General features: G+C 40.4%; 1 protein-coding gene across 12 annotated transcripts in view; it reads left to right on the forward strand.

The window, feature by feature from the left end:
- The window catches only part of EHBP1 (EH domain binding protein 1), a 332,067-nt gene that overhangs the window by 136,564 nt on the left and 178,744 nt on the right, over positions 1-16,759 (forward strand). For all 12 annotated transcript variants that reach the window (XM_054022444.1, XM_054022446.1, XM_054022451.1 and 9 more), the window contains exon 6: positions 14,178-14,359. In XM_054022444.1, the coding sequence (XP_053878419.1) occupies positions 14,178-14,359 (182 nt within the window). The remainder of the gene's footprint in view (positions 1-14,177; positions 14,360-16,759) is intronic.

Raw genomic sequence — 16,759 nt, forward strand, 5'->3', positions numbered from 1 at the left:
ATAGTTTCTAATTTACTCTTTACAGATGAGAGAGCTTCCCATAGCTTGTGTATTTTAGCATTTAATTGCTCTATACTCTCACAAATTAAATTCTGTAGTGATCCATTTTGCTCTGCTAGCGAAGCAGTGATCTTTTCAGCATAGCATAAGCAAGATGATGCTTGTAACGCAGCTTGAAGGGCCAGCATCCGGGCTTTGAAAGAGTCAGAACTTTCTGACTTATTTTTCTTTGGGGTGCTGTGAGTACATGTTTATTGACTTCATATGCTGTGTGATAGCTTTATTTGAAAATTAAATCACTTTGAATTGGATAAAAACAACAAGGAGTCCGGTAGCACCTTAAAGACTAACAGATTTATTTGGGCATAAGCTTTCGTGGGTAAAAAACCTCACTTCTTCTGCATCTGAAGAACAGAGGATTTTACCCACAAAAGCTTATGCCCAAATAAATATGTTAGTCTTTAAGGTGCTACCGGACTCCTTGTTGTTTTTGTGGATACAGACTAACACGGCTACCCCCTGATATTTGAATTGGGTAGCAAATAAAAGTAAAATCACCAATATTTGTGTCTTTCCAGTGGCTTTGTGGTGCCACTGTCAAAAAATCTTTTAAGAAGTGGAAAGAAGAGTGTAAATTGTGTTGTCTAAAGAATTGTCTTCTGTGTAGGTGTAAAGAACAGAATACTTCCATTTAAGTTCTAGGTAACTTTCAGCAGCTCTGCTAAAGATTGTGTGAAAAGCCAGCTTCTGAGAAGATCACACTCTGTGCTCTGTTCATATTCAAGGGCAGACAAAGCTCTTTTGTTTCCATTTGACAAAATATTTCAAATTAGGAAACTTGTTATATTCCCCATTTAGATTTAATCTTCCTTGGATAATGATTACTACAATACTTGTCCTTTACTAAAGAAATCCCTTCCAGAAAGAAATCAGTAGGACATTTTCTTTAATACTTAAATAATTATAAAGCATAATAAGATTTTTCAGCCATAAGTTCAGTTTTTATTGAATGTAAACATGCTCTTTTTCCGTTTTCACAAAATTTCTGTTTGTATAGGAAGGAGAGCTATTGTATTCTCCATTTTCTGAGGTACAAGTTAGTAGAAGCAACAAGCAATGGAAACAGATGTAGGCAAGTTGAGCTCAGATTTTAGGAGCTAAAGTTGTATTGTATTGGCTTCTGTAGCATTCTCTCTTTCCCATCGTAAGTACATACAGGGTGTATTTTCAGAACAAAAATTTTCAAATCGTTTGACTCCCTAACTTTGTAGACATTAGGAGGTGGTAAATTATATGGAGCTAACTCTTAGTTGTATATTCTTTTTGTATTAACCTTGACGAAGACTTGATATCAAGAAGTGGGGTAGTTACAGAAAATAAACAAATTAGAAAGTTTTTTTTTTTTTTTGTGATTGTTGTTATAAATAGCATTTAAGCCAAAACTCTATTAAATCACCATTTCATTCAGGCCATTCCTGAGAAGCAGCAAAAATGGGCAGAAATGCACTGAGACACAAACTGGAAAGTTTTCTGGAATTATAAAAGAGATCAATAATTTGGTAGCACTGGACAAAGTGTTTTACTCCTGGGGGAAATATGCACCAAAAAATAAAAAATTCTGTGCACAATATTTTAAAATTTTGCAAAATTCTGCATATTTTATTTGTCAAAATATTACAGTCATGCCAGTTTCAACTATTTTGGTAACTTATTTCAAAATACCTATCAGCAAGTGTGTCTGTAACAATACAGACAACATAAAAGATTCAGGAAATATTTTTGACAAATAGATTATTTGCTAGGCATATTAATACAGAACTTGGAGTAATAATTCATTTAAAATACAGAAATGTATTTCCTTCACCCCTCAGAATCAGAGCTAAGACTTGGGGAGGTCAGGGGTAACAGAGAATCTGAGTGAGAGGGAAGTAATTGCTAGGAAGAAGTCTGTGAGTGAACTTGGAGGGTTGTTGGGTGTGGGTGGGAGAAGTATGGAACAGGATTTTATTTTGTTTTGTTTTTTTGTGGGGAGGGGGTTGTTAGAGATTTGGGGAGCTTCTCCCGTGCAGACGCTGGCTGATCCTAGTCTCTTTCATTCAGTCAGGCATATCTGCCCCCCCCCCTCTCTGCACCCTCCACCCCATATGTCCTTGCACCCCGACTCAGCTGCCGTCCCCATATGGCCCTGCACCCCTACTCAGCCACCTCCTCCTGCACTATCCCTATGTATCCCTGCACCCCCAGTAGGGTTACCACCTTTGAAATGCAAAAAACCCAGCACCCGCTGCCCCCACAAGCCTGCCGCAACTCCAACCACAAGGCAACTCCACAACCGACTCCTCCTTTCAACAGCCACTTATAGTATCTAGAGAGAGAGCGCACACAGATAAGATTGATAAAACAATTCGTTTTATCGGCACATTTTGCCAGCCAGTCTTTGTAGTCTATTTCATTTAGTCAGCTGTCACTGAATGTGAAGTTTCTTATGCAAGCTTTTGGGTGGGGGTTTAGTAGATCACTTGCACCATCACCCTTATCTTCCATAAGGTATCGTCGTCTACTTTTCCTCACTCTCGCATGACTCAAACTCACTTTCACACATGCACATGATGTGCTTGCGTGTTGGTGGGCAGACCGCTGCGGTATTTTGAACAGTTTTGATCTGTTATCTCTTGTCTTAAACTGTGGAAGTGGGAACAGTGCAAGATCATCAACTGGACACAGAAACCTTTAACATTAGATATCCCAGTGTATTCTGATGATAACGCAAATCTTTAGACCCACATAAATTCCTCCCTACCTCTCCATGAGGCAGATTAAATTATTTTTCTGGCAACTGGCAAATCCATAAAAAAAACTGTCCAGGCTGGTCAAATACCAGCCAGGTGGTAACCAACCCCCACTCAGCCAGCCCTTCCCTCCTGTTCCCATGTGGCCCTGCACCCCCACTCTCATTCAGCCCCCACCCCAGTCTGTACCCCCACTAGTCCTTCTGAACCCCAGTCTATGACCCCCGGCAACCCCATGTGCCCCATGTTGTCCATTCCCCCCCCCCCCCGTTTCCTGTGCCTCCTCACCTGGCCCCACGGACTGGGTGCTGTGAGGAATGCAGTTTCTTCACCTCCCTCTCCCCACTGGGAGCAACTGCCCTCTGTGCTGGAGCCACGGCAGCCGCTGGTAGGTAAAAGGTGTAACTGCAGCACCTCTCCAGCAGAATGTATTTTCTGCAGAGAAAAAAAATTCTGCATGAGACATGAATTCTGCATGTGTGCAGTGGTGCAGAATTTGCCCAGGAGTAGTGTTTTTGATATTGTCTTATGGGTCATGTGTTACTCTATAGACCAAACTAGAATCATGAGCTAACTTTTTCAAAGTGCTGAGAGCTCATAACTCCTGTTGACTTCAAGAGAAATCAGGTTGCTTATATAAGTGCCTTGTATCACTTCAGGTGCCTGTCCTTAGGCACACAAGTATAAACATTTTGCCCATAATGACAAGTCTGATAGAAGTGTTTTGTTCATGGTGTCAAGTATCAGAGGGGTAGCCGTGTTAGTCTGGATCTGTAAAAAACAACAGAGAGTCCTGTGGCACCTTTGAGACTAACAGATGTATTGGAGCATAAGCTTTTGTGGGTGCATGTCCACTGTAGTGGGCAAATAGAAAGGTGCTACCTAACATGCAAGTCTCTTAATAGCATCTGAGAGAATATACTAGTATTTTGTTTTATTTACTCACATTAGCCTGATCATGCAAAGAGATGTGACCATATGGATACTTAACATGTAGATCACTTTGCAGAATTGGTGCTTATGATTTGGTAACTTTTGTGATGTCTGATACTTCTTGCAATCTTTTATGCAGTGAAAGAAAGAATGAAATGTGCTTCCTGTATCAAGGGACCCTGAAATATCTCTGATCAGTAGGTCAGATATTTGGTAGTGAAAATGGGTGCCAGTATTAATAAATTTCTCTGAATGCTGTTCCCATGAAAATCCATCCAGATCTGGTCTAATTATAAGCCCCAGAAAATCATCATTTGATCATGCACAATATATCTTGTTCTGTGTTTCACTGAACTTTCCAATTGCATTGTGCATGTTGAGTGGGTCCGCTGAGCCTCCCTCATCATTTTGAATCAGCCACACAGAATTGAAACTCCAGAAAAAAACAGACAAAATGGATCCCTCTCCTTATCTTCCTGTTTTCTCCCATCCAAAATACATATTGCCCTAGGAAATGGTGCATGGGAACAAGAAGGCCACATTATCTAAATGTTAATAACTGTGTGCATATCATAGTCCTTAGTATTGGGCGTGGCATCATATCCTAACCCTAGGAGTCTGGCAATTATTGGCCCCTCCCACACATCTCTGTCACACACCTGTAGGACCCCTGCCTGATCTGCTGCAAAACTTGGAACATGCATAGTGAGTGAAATAAGGGGAATTAGGAAGAGAAAAGATGGTTTTGTAATTTAGGCATTTGATGGTGCCTTAACTGGATTCTGTCCCTGGCATATGTGATGCTGGACAAGTATCATAGGTGACCGTAATTGTTTTTTCAGCATTTTGTGGGTGCCCAGCTTGAGATATCTGGAGTTTGATTTTCAGAAGTTCTGAGCACTTACAGCTGCCGCACAATACATCGTGGCTGCAAATGCATAGTACCTTTAAAAAATCAGGTCCTAGATGTCTCAAGTTGGACACCAAATCACTGAGCCCCCTCTCCCCCCAAATTCATGGAGTCTTCTGCAGATTTTGTCCTTTAACTCTCTCTGGCTCATTTCCCCATCTGTAAAGTGAGGATGATAATAGCTTCCTACTTCACAAGGGTATTGTGAAGATAAATTCATTAATGTTTGTGCGGCTCAGATGCTATAATAATGAGTATCACAAAAATGCTGGGAGGAAATTAGAATTTTATGTGCAGGGTAGCATTTGGATGGTCAACATAGGCATGGGGCCACACATTGAATGACTGGCGTGTGGAGGATGTAGGAGCCACTTGTAATAATTAAATATTATTATATGTTCCATATTTTTGTCAGATTTGGATCTACGATTGCCAGTGCTAAGGGGTTAATTCAAGCAGGAGCTGACTAGTGTATGCAGAAAGGGGGACAATGGCCTGATAACTGCTTTGCAAACAACTGAGATAACGCAGAAAACCAACCACTTTGAAGTCTATCTCTGACCCTCTGAGGAGCACCCAAAGCAGTTTAACTAGGCTCAGGAGACACAGGAGGAAACAAAGGACTTGGCTGGACTTAAAAAGGAGGGATCTAAAGTGGGGAGTCAGGGTTTTGAGTAAAGGTCAACCCATACTCTAGAAGTTGGGGTTCTGGGGTAAGATAGGCCTACCTAAGGCTTTAGAGAAGCTATATATGCAAACAGGCTACTTTAAAAATCCATTCTCTCTCACGCTTTGGTGTGTTCCTACTTTTGAGATTAATCAATACTTTATTTTGAAATAGCTCTTTTGGGTCACTGTTTTAATTACTGGTGATAGCTCTGAAAGGGAAGAATTGCAGGAGTGGAATCCAGTCAGGCCTGCTAAATAATCATGATTGCTACCCAAGGGGCTGCATCCTGGGGGCCCGTTCTAAGAGTGGGAGAATCACGGCATTCCAGCTAGAGAGAGGTAAACATACAGGGCCTCTCACCTGAAGGGATGCATTCAGAGACTAGAGAGGGATCAAATGTGCAACTAGGCCTGTAACTGACACAGGGTAAAAAGAAATAATGAATAGTTGCTTCATTCACTGAATATCCAGTATACTGAATGAGGCAGGACCTGTGGAGAAAGTTAGGCCCCACTACACACAGTGAAACTGTAGAGGCTAAGTCATCTGTTCCAAATACTTATTTCCTTCCTGGCTGGTGGAGGACATCATAAAACAACTCTGTTCACCGCTAACAGAAATTATTGACACTTTTCAGAGAAGCGAACCAGCCAAACTCCTTCAAAAATGGATCCAGAAAAATTCTCCAGCCTTCCATTCTTCACTAAAATAATGGAGATAGTAGTGAGAACTAAGCACCAACTCGTGACATCTGCCAATATCCTGGGTTCTTCTCAATCAGGCTTCAGACAGGGCATGGCATGGAGATAGCCCTAGGTGCATTAAAAGATGGCTTCCTCAACGCAATCGAAGGAGGCCATGCCTCAGTGCTCATGGCATCTTCCGCTTTTGACTGAGTTAACACAAAATGCTGCTGACCTGCTTATATGATATTTGCATAGCCTGAGTAGATGGTGCAGCACTCCATTGGCTCCAGTCATTACTGTCCAACAGGAGCCAGAGGGTTGAGATGGGCATCCTCAGCTCTTCCTCCAAAGACTCTACCCTTGAGATCTATCCTGTATGGCTTCCTCTTCCGTATCTACATGAGAGCATTTGGAAGAGGTGGTGAGATGATATAGGCTTTGCTACCAACAATACACCAATGATACCCAGTTGTGTATAGTTTTCCAGAGCCAGGGTTCCACAATGCCTTTAGAACATCAGCACATGGATGATAATAGCTGGCTCAAACTGAATCCACACTAAAGTGATGTAATGCTGTCTGGAAGTGGGAAATGCTTCAAAGAACTAGCTGGGACACTTCCTCATTTCCCCGTTTGTCTTAGGTTCTTGTTTGACCCATCGCTAAGCCTAGATCCGTGGTTCTCTACATGTACCCCTGGGGGTATTCAGAGATCTTCCAGGGGGTAGATCAACTCATCTAGATATTTTCCTAGTTTTACAACAGGCTACATAAAAAGCACTAGCGAAGCCAGTACAAACAAAAATTTCATACAGACAATTACTTGTTTATAATGGTCTATATACTATACACTGAAATGTGAATACAATATTTATATTCCAATTGATTTATTTTAGAATTGTATGGTAAAAATGAGAACGTAAGCAATTTTTTAGTAATAGTGTGCTGTGACACCTTTGTATTTTTGTCTGATTTTGTAAGCAAGTAGTTTTTAAGTGAGGTGAAACCTGGGGCAGGGAGGGGTAAACAAGACAAATCAGACTCTTGAAAGTGGTACAGTAGTCTGGAAAGGTTGAGAGCCACTGGCCTAGACCAGAAGATAGTCACTTCTTCCTCTTACTCCCAGATGACTGTCTGGTCATAAAAAGAACAGGAGTACTTGTGGCACCTTAGAGACTAACAAATTTATTAGAGCATAAACTTTCGTGGGCTACTGCCCACTTCTTCGGATGCAGCTTTCGTGGGCTACTGCCCACTTCTTCGGATCCTGTTCTTTTTGTGGATACAGACTAACATGGCTGCTACTCTGAAACCTATCTGGTCATAGTGATCCATACATACTTAATTTCCAGTCTGGATTATTCTTTGTTTAGGGTTTTGGCTGTGGAAAAGTTCCCAGAGGAGATAAGGCTGATCCGCATTTTGACCACCTTCTGGGTTTGTGTTAAACTACTTTGCTAAAGCTTTTCCACCAAGCCAGAATATTTTTAAAGTATAGACCTGTGCTATAAGCAGGGAAAGGATGAGACTAGAAGATTTCATGCAGTCCACTACGGACCTCTAATCTGTCTGCGTGGGAAACACTCATGCAGCAATGATAAGTGCTACAGAAACCATATAGATACCTTGCTAATATTTTATATGATTAAAAATGAAAATATAAAAATGTAATTTACTATTTATTAGTTTTTGCTTGATATTTGCATTTCTCTCAGCACATTGAAAATAAAGTAATCCATTTTGTTTTTGTTTTATAGTCTGTTTCCATTCCAGAAATGCTAGCTGTCATGAAACAACACAATACTGCAGCATTGGAGTTGCAAACGTTGAAATAAGATGTGTATTTGTTTAGTTGGGGTTTTTAAAAAAAACAAACAACAAACAAAAAACTGTTTTTTATACAAACTTCATTTCAGGGTCAAATTTAACTGGCAGTGTCCCTTTAAAGTTTTAAAACTATATTTTAATTTGTTGTATATTAAATGTAGACCTGTAAAGCAAGGGGAAATGTGGACAGCTCAGATCATTACTTAGAGCAGTGGTTCTCAGACTTGTGTACTGATGATCCCTTTCACATAGCAAGCCTCTGAGTGCGACCCCCCCCCCCTTATAAATTAAAAACACTTTTAAATATATTTAACACCATTATAAATGCTGGAGGCAAAGCAGGGTTTGGGGTGGAGGCTGACAGCTCGCGACCCCCCATGTAATAACCTCATGACCCCCTGAGGGGTCCCGACTCCCAGTTTGAGAATCCCTGACTTAGAGGTTGATTGATTTATTTTTGGTGCAAAAGTAGCTGTAGACTCTTTCAAGCAGAATTCCATCCTACTGGTGTAGGGGTTCAGACTAATTATTATAAGAAATAAGCAAATACATGTTCTACCTTAAGTATCTGTGAATTTAATACTTGTGAAAGGTGCTGAATTTGCAGCCCTAAAATTAAAGCCCTCCCTTTATGCCCAGGTTCTGGTAATGTAGTAGTGCAAGTTTTCATACACTATTCTGCCCATATATCTAAGGACCTGACATGAAGGGACCACCTCTAGAGGTGAACGTATAATTGAGTCTGTATCCTCATTCAAAGATTTGCCTGTCCCCTGAAATTACCAGTGAGGCCAATAGTCCCAATCGTGTGGGTATTTTGTGAAGGTATTTTGATGTCATTGCTTATGCAACGAGGACTGGAGTGAGACCATGAAACTCCTTTCATTTGAGCACTGAATAGTCAGATGCATCTGATGAAGTGGGTTCTAGCCCACGAAAGCTTATGCCCAAATAAATTTGTTAGTCTCTACGGTGCCACAAGAACTCCTCGTTGTTTTTGCTGAATAGTCCGAGGTTATCCACTTGCTAGCAATCAACTATTGACTTGACTTGAGTTGGTTTTGCACTCGTAACTTAATAACACAACAGGCTTTGCTTTTGATTACTCATAGTTAGCAGACATCCTGGGGGCAGTGAGGAGGATATGATTAAATGTATTCACAAATTTGCTATAATTTGAATCTTCCAGCAGGGAAGGCTTTCTCCTGGAAGTAGTGTGGGAGTATAAAAGTATATATTTAACTCAGTTTCTGTGTATGTGTAAATGTGCTTCTTGATAGGTTTCTTTTTTCAGAAAAACTAAAGGGTTACATATATTGCCAGCCCTTACTCAGTACTCTCAAGAAATTTAAGTTTTCTGAAGCAGATGGCACTATCAAGGGAATCTTATTTTATGTGCTTATATTTGTTTTGTTTTAACAAGACTTGAGCTCTTTTTCCTTTCAAATAAACTTCTTTCTATATTTATTTTTAAGGTACTTTCTAAAAGTTTTTCTTATTTTCTATATTTTTTCTGCTGTCAGCAGAGCTGTACAATAACTACCGAAACTCAAAGGAGTTTCAGCAGGCTTTTGACATACCACTTTATTTAAAAAATATTGCAAATATCTGAACGCATATCAATATTTGAGTGTTTGACGTTAACTCAAAATAAATCTGCAGTTCCAGTTATTCTTGGTTATCTCTAATCCCTATGAGATTGTCAATAAATATTGTCAAATTACCCATAAATCTCACAATTGATCTCTGTGTGTGGCCTTTTCTAACAGAGGGGATCTCAAACTCTTTTTATAGTGTAACACTCATCTTGATAGCAGAGGGGTCTTGTGAACTGTATCCTTTCCCATTCGTGATTATGTGGATCGCTTCCCGTTGTGATTACAAAAGATGACAATCCCACCAATTCACACAATGTCCTGTCGCAACAATAGCAATTGCTTACATGATAAAATAATATTAGGAAAATATTTATGTATTTGTATCTGTTGCCTTTATTCCTATTTCTTTCCCCTCTAAATGGAGATAGCTGGAAAGGAGGGGATTCAGCCTGTTTTTCTAGATGCCCAAGCTCTCATTTTTTTTCTACAGTGAAGAGCCTTGACATCTGTAGAATGAGATGGAAGTAAGGAGGTGAAGCCAATATTTACCAGCTCTCTGCAGACTACCCGTGGTCCATGTACCCCAATACAAGAATTACTGTCTGATCCAACACCCTCTCGTATAGTATGAAAAAAAGTAAATGACTAAATACATTAGATAACTGTATCGCTCTTATAGCAGTCTAGAACTGCTTACTAATACCCAAATATGGGCTTTACCTTCCTCTAGCTGTGCTGTGTACCTTATGTTTATCGTTATTTTCCAGTTGGTAATTTTGGATGTCAGCATCGTTATTTGTAAAGAAACATGATGCTTCACTAATTCTGTCTTATTTCAGTGGTTGAGCAAGTTTTGTACTAAGAGCTCCATCCTGCCTACAAATATATGGGTGTGTACTGTCAAGTACCTTGTAAACTGAATTTTTATGCACGTGTAATGTGATATATTTGGAGGGATAATTGAGCCTTACGTGTTTTAAGATCTGGTTGCCATTTTATATATAAAAATGCATCAGAGAATGTTTTGAAAAACATTGAGAAAAGAAAAAACAAATACGATAAGCTTTCTTGGTTTCTCTTCTATAAAATATGTCGTTCTCATATGAGACCAGGTGTAATACTAATCTGTATTTTAATAATTTTGCCCATATTTATATGGGCAAAATTATATATATTGTAGTAGCTTTATAAATTGTGCTTTTGATTTAAAACCATTCATCCTGGCCTGCTGATGGAGTTGCCCATCTACATCTTATCTGTATGCTTTTGTCCTGGTTTATTGCTTTTCTCTGCTGATTTAAGATGTTCCTTTCCAATTCTAGAGTGACAGCCACTGTAAGTTGGACCATATTACTTTTCAGAGCATGCCGAATTTTGAGAAAATGTCTCTTTGTATAGTGCATTTGAATGCTATAAAAGGTGGCTGTTAATAAATTTAACAAAGACAATGTAAGAAAAGTAGGTATGTCATAGTTGAAAGCATATTCCATGGAATTATATTCCAAAAGTTTTATGGCAAAATCAATCTAGGTTCTAAACATCTTGACAGTGTCCTTTTTAAAGGGGAAGGTAGGCTAGCAGAACCTCCCGCCCTCCACTGTTCTCAGTTGGCATCAGGGCAAAAAACAGACCCAGCACATTCTTCCTCCCCAAAGTGCACTTACCTGAAAGCAGGTCCCAAACAAACCTACATACATGTCTTCCCATTCATAGCATGGCTTTAAGTACAAAATAATTAAGTTAGAATTTTAGGTGACCATGATGTGTGTTTTAGGACTTCCCTCAATGAAAGGGTCAAGAAAATTGTAAGTAATTGGATGGCAAATGTACCTTCTTCTCGGCACTGGGGATGACTGGGGGAATTCTCTGGTGGCTGGCTTTGAGGCTGATTTGCACCATTGCACTGGCACAAAAACCGCTGTAGTCAGGGCTAGAAACTGGTCTGGAAAAACGGTTTTAAAGTTAACTTAGCCAGAGACCACCTGGATTTCAAACGTGTTGTCACAAATGAAAGCTGGTCTTCCCCCTCTGTTTCATGTAAATGTCAATGAACTACACTTGTACCCCATACTTCAGTGCAAGCGGAGCTCATACAGCATCAGTCACATGCACTTTTCACAAAGTGCATTGTAGAGTGCAACTAGCAGAGACAGGAAGAATTCAGCCTAGTAACAGGCTAGGTGAGCATCCATTTCTTTTTCCATTTGGTCGTGATTTCAAGAATACCAAGGTGAGAGATTGGTTTTCATTGTCAGCATCAGAATAGACACCCCAGTTGATCAGCAACAAAATACATGTGTGTACTGATCAGCAACTTATCGAGAGGGCTGAGAGTAGGTGAGCAAATTTCATTTGTTCCATTTCGGATTGTCATTGCCCCTCAGTCAAGCGGATTTTTCCTTTTGTGTGTTAATTAGGGGAAAGGAGTGGGTACCTAACAAGATATGTATTCTAATACATTATTTGTAGTTGTCTCATCAGTTCAATCAGACTGTCATTTTATTGTAAATGGGTTTAAGCAAAACCAGATGCCCTGGTTTTGAAAGCATTAAAATGATGAAAAGCAATCCCAGATATACATTAAATAGCTACCCTCTAGATAAGAATAACGGTTGCCATAATTATAAAATTTTAGAACAGACTAAGGTGGGATTTTTTGTGATGGTTGCAAGCATGAATCCATCCTAATTGACTCAAAAAGGAAACTGAGTACAAAATATGACAAATATTTCCTGACCATTATAGTCCACACAATGGAATAGTATATTTTTGGTTTCTCTGTAAATGGGAGCATAAGTCAGACTGTTGTAATTTTTATTTTCTTCTTTTCTGACTGACAAAAAAAGTACATGTGCGAGTTTTTGCTATATCAGTTATACTTTTGTAATTATTCATGTGCTATCTTCTACGACCTTTTTAGGTATTCTACGGGACAAAAATAGAAACTACAAAACATTTTTCTCTAAAACTATTAAAAATACCTTAAGCTATTAGCTAAGCAATGGTTTAGCCAATTTTTTAAAATTAAAAATTGCATCCAGACCATAAACAGAAAAATCTGAAACTTGCAAATACAGCAATATACAACAGCCCTCTTTCAAGGTTTTCAGTGAAAACAACTGATCTTCAATGGTACTGTTTGCCTCTATTACAACACTGCAGTCTAAGAATTATTATGCAAGGTAAATGTTGTTAAGAAGCAAACTCCGTATTCAGATTTGTATAGAGAACAAACAAAAAAATATTGTGCCCGTTCTCACGCATTACTTTCAGAACAGATGCTGCAGTAAATCTTGAATCCTAAATTAGTTGTAGTATTTAGCTATTCTAAAGGTACAGTACAATAACAGATTATTGTTGTTCATATCGGTGTAATAGATTGAAACTCCCTCATCATACTCTTCATTTTACACATTGTCAGAACCTTGAACCTTTAATCTCATTCTTTGATTGACAGTCGTGGCCAGGGAAAGAGCACTTGTATTGTTTGCGATAGTCGCATCTGTTCAACTTGATTCAGTTGAGAGTATTTGCATATTCTTAAGTATTTCTTCTGAGAGGGCCTAAATCCTTCTCAAGTGTTTGATGCATTTTTGAAATTCATTCATAAGGTATCTACATGCACTAATAGTTCTGTATAATATTCCTGTGCATAATCTGACAGATAAGGCTAGTTTTTTAAAAAAGGTATTCTTTGGGGATAACATATTACATTCTGACTTATTCTACTGGGCAGAAATGTCAAGTACTTCGAAAAGGAATGCTTGAATGTTTTGATTGAATTAGTAGTCTTTATTCAAGACAAATTGTCGACCGCAGTAAAATGTAGTTTTATTGTGAGAACATTTTTCAAAAGTTAACAGCAGTTTTTCTTTCTTTTTTTCTTTCCTCCATTAGAACTTTATTACATATCATTTCTTTTCTGTTATGCTGAGGGTTGTAGACAAAACTGTGTAGTAGATTTTTAGAGGCAGTTTAGATTAATTTACATCTGAATTCTTTAGAACACCTCTATCTTCAAATGTGAATCAGACTTTGATCTTACTCTAATTTTTTCTCTCCCAAAGATTTTATAGACATTCTAGAAATACTGTCAATCTTAACTCCAGAAATCTGCAACTCAGGATGTATATGTACTATGTTTGTTAGAAAGAAAATAGCCGTGAAAAACATTTCAACATTAAATTCAATGTTTAAACTCTAGTAGCAGTTCAAAATACTACTTGTCTACTTAATACTGCATAGTACTTTATATGTTTTTCAAAGCAACATAGAAATATTAATTTTCACTATTCTTCAGTGGGGTGAGTAAGTACTACCAGCCCCGTTTTCCAAAGGGGAAATCGGAGCATGAACCTGCAAATGGAGCTGCGTGGGTAGAGTCTTATGCCCATGCAGAATCCCATTGACCTCAGGGAGTGTAATAGTCCACCATGTGGATCATAGTGCAGGATCTAAACCGTAGTGATTTAAGGGCTGATAAGACCCACTGAGCACAATTAAAAGCCTCCCATTGTCTTCAGTGGGCTTTGGATCGGGCCCTTTGTGACTGAACCAGGTTTAGAACTGAGGAATTTCTGTCTCGCAGGTATTACTCGATCCACTGGACCACTCTGCCTCTCTACTGGAAAAAGAATGAGGCTGATCTATTTGGTAGTTTGTTTGTTTTTCTTCTTTATGAAACTGCTGGTTTCTGTGTTACAACTCTTCACCTCTTTATTTTATTTTTTAAAGTTATTTCATGTTGTTTTATGTTTACTTTCAGGAATCGCCTTCTGGACGCAGGAAAGCACTTGCCACCAGCAGCATCAACATGAAGCAATATGCAAGCCCCATGCCTACACAGACAGATGTCAAGTTAAAATTCAAGCCTTTGTCTAAGAAAGTTGTATCTGCCACCCTTCAGTTCTCATTATCATGTATTTTCCTGAGGGAAGGAAAAGCTACGTAAGTTTTTCACCAGATAGGCTGCTTTGTGTTGCCTTTCAAAGACCTCTTTGGGGTAGCAAGCACTCTAGCTGTATAGAATGGCAGGAGTTGAGAGTATCCTTCAGCATACCAATCATTCCTGTCATACTTTGTTTCTGAGGCTGAGTAAACGTAATTTCTTACTCTGACTATAGCTTCCTGTTCTTCAGATCAAGACATTTTCTTCTACCTTATTAATACGTTAAAAAGCAGCTGCCTAAAAATATTCACAGCTTTGAAAGGGAGCAGGTGGGGGAGGAGTGCTCAGCTAGAGATGTCCCTAGCATGGAGGATGGGAAAAGCCGGACAAGAGCCCAACTGTATCCATCCCCACAGAGAACCAAAGCTTGTTGATGGGTGAGGATGGAGTGGAAGACGTAGACAGAAGGAGCATTCTTGGGTTGATCAGGAGAACATCCAATGAAGCCAGCTCTTTTGAGCATTGATCTTCCCATTCTCCCTGCAGATCTGTGTACACACACACACACACACACACACACCTTGCATACCTCAGCAGCTTTCAGAGAAGAGGAAGAAATTTATGGTGTTTCCAGATCATCTTACCCCCCTCCATTTATTTGTAGGGTTCAAGGCACTGCATCCCTTGCCTTCAGATGGGTTGGGGTTGAGTGGTTGCCAAGTGTTACAAATTTAGTCAAATGCCCCTACTTGGGCATTCACCAGACTGCTGTAAGGGATCAAGCCATGGAATTATAGGTGTTATTAGCTTGCTGGGGGCTTGGACAGAGTCTTGGCATTGTCCTTGGCTTTGCATCTTTAGCATTCACTCCAGGAGCAGACTTCTTATCTGATAACCCTCTTGGCAGTTGGGACCCCCCTTATACAACTGTCTAGACTAGGGGTGGCCAAACCGCGGCTCATGAGTTGCATGCGGCTCTTTTACAGTTAAAATGCGGCTCACAGAGCTGCCCACGCTCCCCCATTCTCCACCTGCCAGACTGGAGTGGAGCTTGGGACTTCAGCCCCATGGGGCACCCCTGCCGGGGCATGGCTCGCAAACTTGTGAAGATTATCGTATGCAGCTTGGAGGGTCAGTAAGTTTGACCATCCCTGGTCTAGACCCTGAAACTCAGTTCTACCAACCTTCCCCTGCAGCTCTTGCACATTCCCCAGAATCCTACTGAAGATGTGAGCCGTCTGGTTTACAGTTTCTTTTCTGGGGCATGTGATAATTGTAGCACCTCACACACTTCACAGAGGATTCTAACATACCATTTTTCATTACTTAACAGAGAAAAAGCACCAGAGAGTATAGCTCATTTAGAAAATAACAAACATGCTGAACAGAGTGCCCCCTCACTCTAGCTCTCCCTTCACTTGGAGTCGTTGGGGGACTGTCTATAGCAGGGGTCGGCAACGTTTGGCACGCGGCTCGCCAGGGTAAGCACCCTAGCGGGCTGGACCAGTTTATTTACCTGCTGACGCGGCAGGTTCAGCCGATCGCGGCCCCCAGTGGCTGTGGTTTGCCGTCCTGGGCCAATGGGGGCGGTGGGAAGCTGCGGCCAGTACATCCCTCGCCGCTTCCCGCCACCCCCATTGGCCTGGGACGGCGAATCGCGGCGAGTGGGGGCCACGATTGGCTGAACCTGCCGTGTCAGCAGGTAAATAAACTGGCCCGGCCCACTAGGGTGCTTACCCTGGTGAGCCGCGTGCCGAACGTTGCCGACCCCTGGTCTATAGGTCAGGTAGGCAGGATTCTCCCTGCCTCATCAGGATTCTGCAGTAGCTTCTCTCTGCTTGATTGGTGAAAATGGCTGAAGACCCCAAATAGACAAGCTCCTGACTTTTTATTAACCTTTCAGTCCCTCTGTCATTTGATGCCTGGATCAGCCTCCTCAGGTGATCACAGACCCCCTACTTTGTTGCCAGGCAGCCTCTCCCCAGACAAACCAATTCTTCTGGGTGGGAGGCCAGCTGTTGTCTAGGATGTTAGTATTTGAACAGAGGACCAACCGGATTAATGACTCTGTTGTCAGCCTTATATCAGTACCCTTTGGAATTTCAGTCTAACATGGAGGTAAAAGGACAACAGAGAAGACACAGAGCTGCACATTCAAAATGGCATTTTCACCTTGGTAAAGATACATCTAGAGAGATCATAATCTCACACCAGAACACCGGTTCTGACCCAGAGAGCATTCCTGCTCTCTGAACTGGGGATACAGTAGATAAGTTTGGTATTTATAACAGACCTTCTAAATAGCTACTTGGAAGGCGGAATGATGAATACCTTTGAGCAAAGAGTATTCCATATCCAGTCAGTACTCAGATTGAGATTTTTTTCAGGTTTCGTTTTCTTACCATGCAAAACCAGTTCGTTTTTTGTTGTTGTAAATGTTGCACTCTAGGGCTATGTCT

Source organism: Malaclemys terrapin, chromosome 3 (assembly GCF_027887155.1).
Source record: "Malaclemys terrapin pileata isolate rMalTer1 chromosome 3, rMalTer1.hap1, whole genome shotgun sequence".
Taxonomy (NCBI): domain Eukaryota; kingdom Metazoa; phylum Chordata; order Testudines; family Emydidae; genus Malaclemys; species Malaclemys terrapin.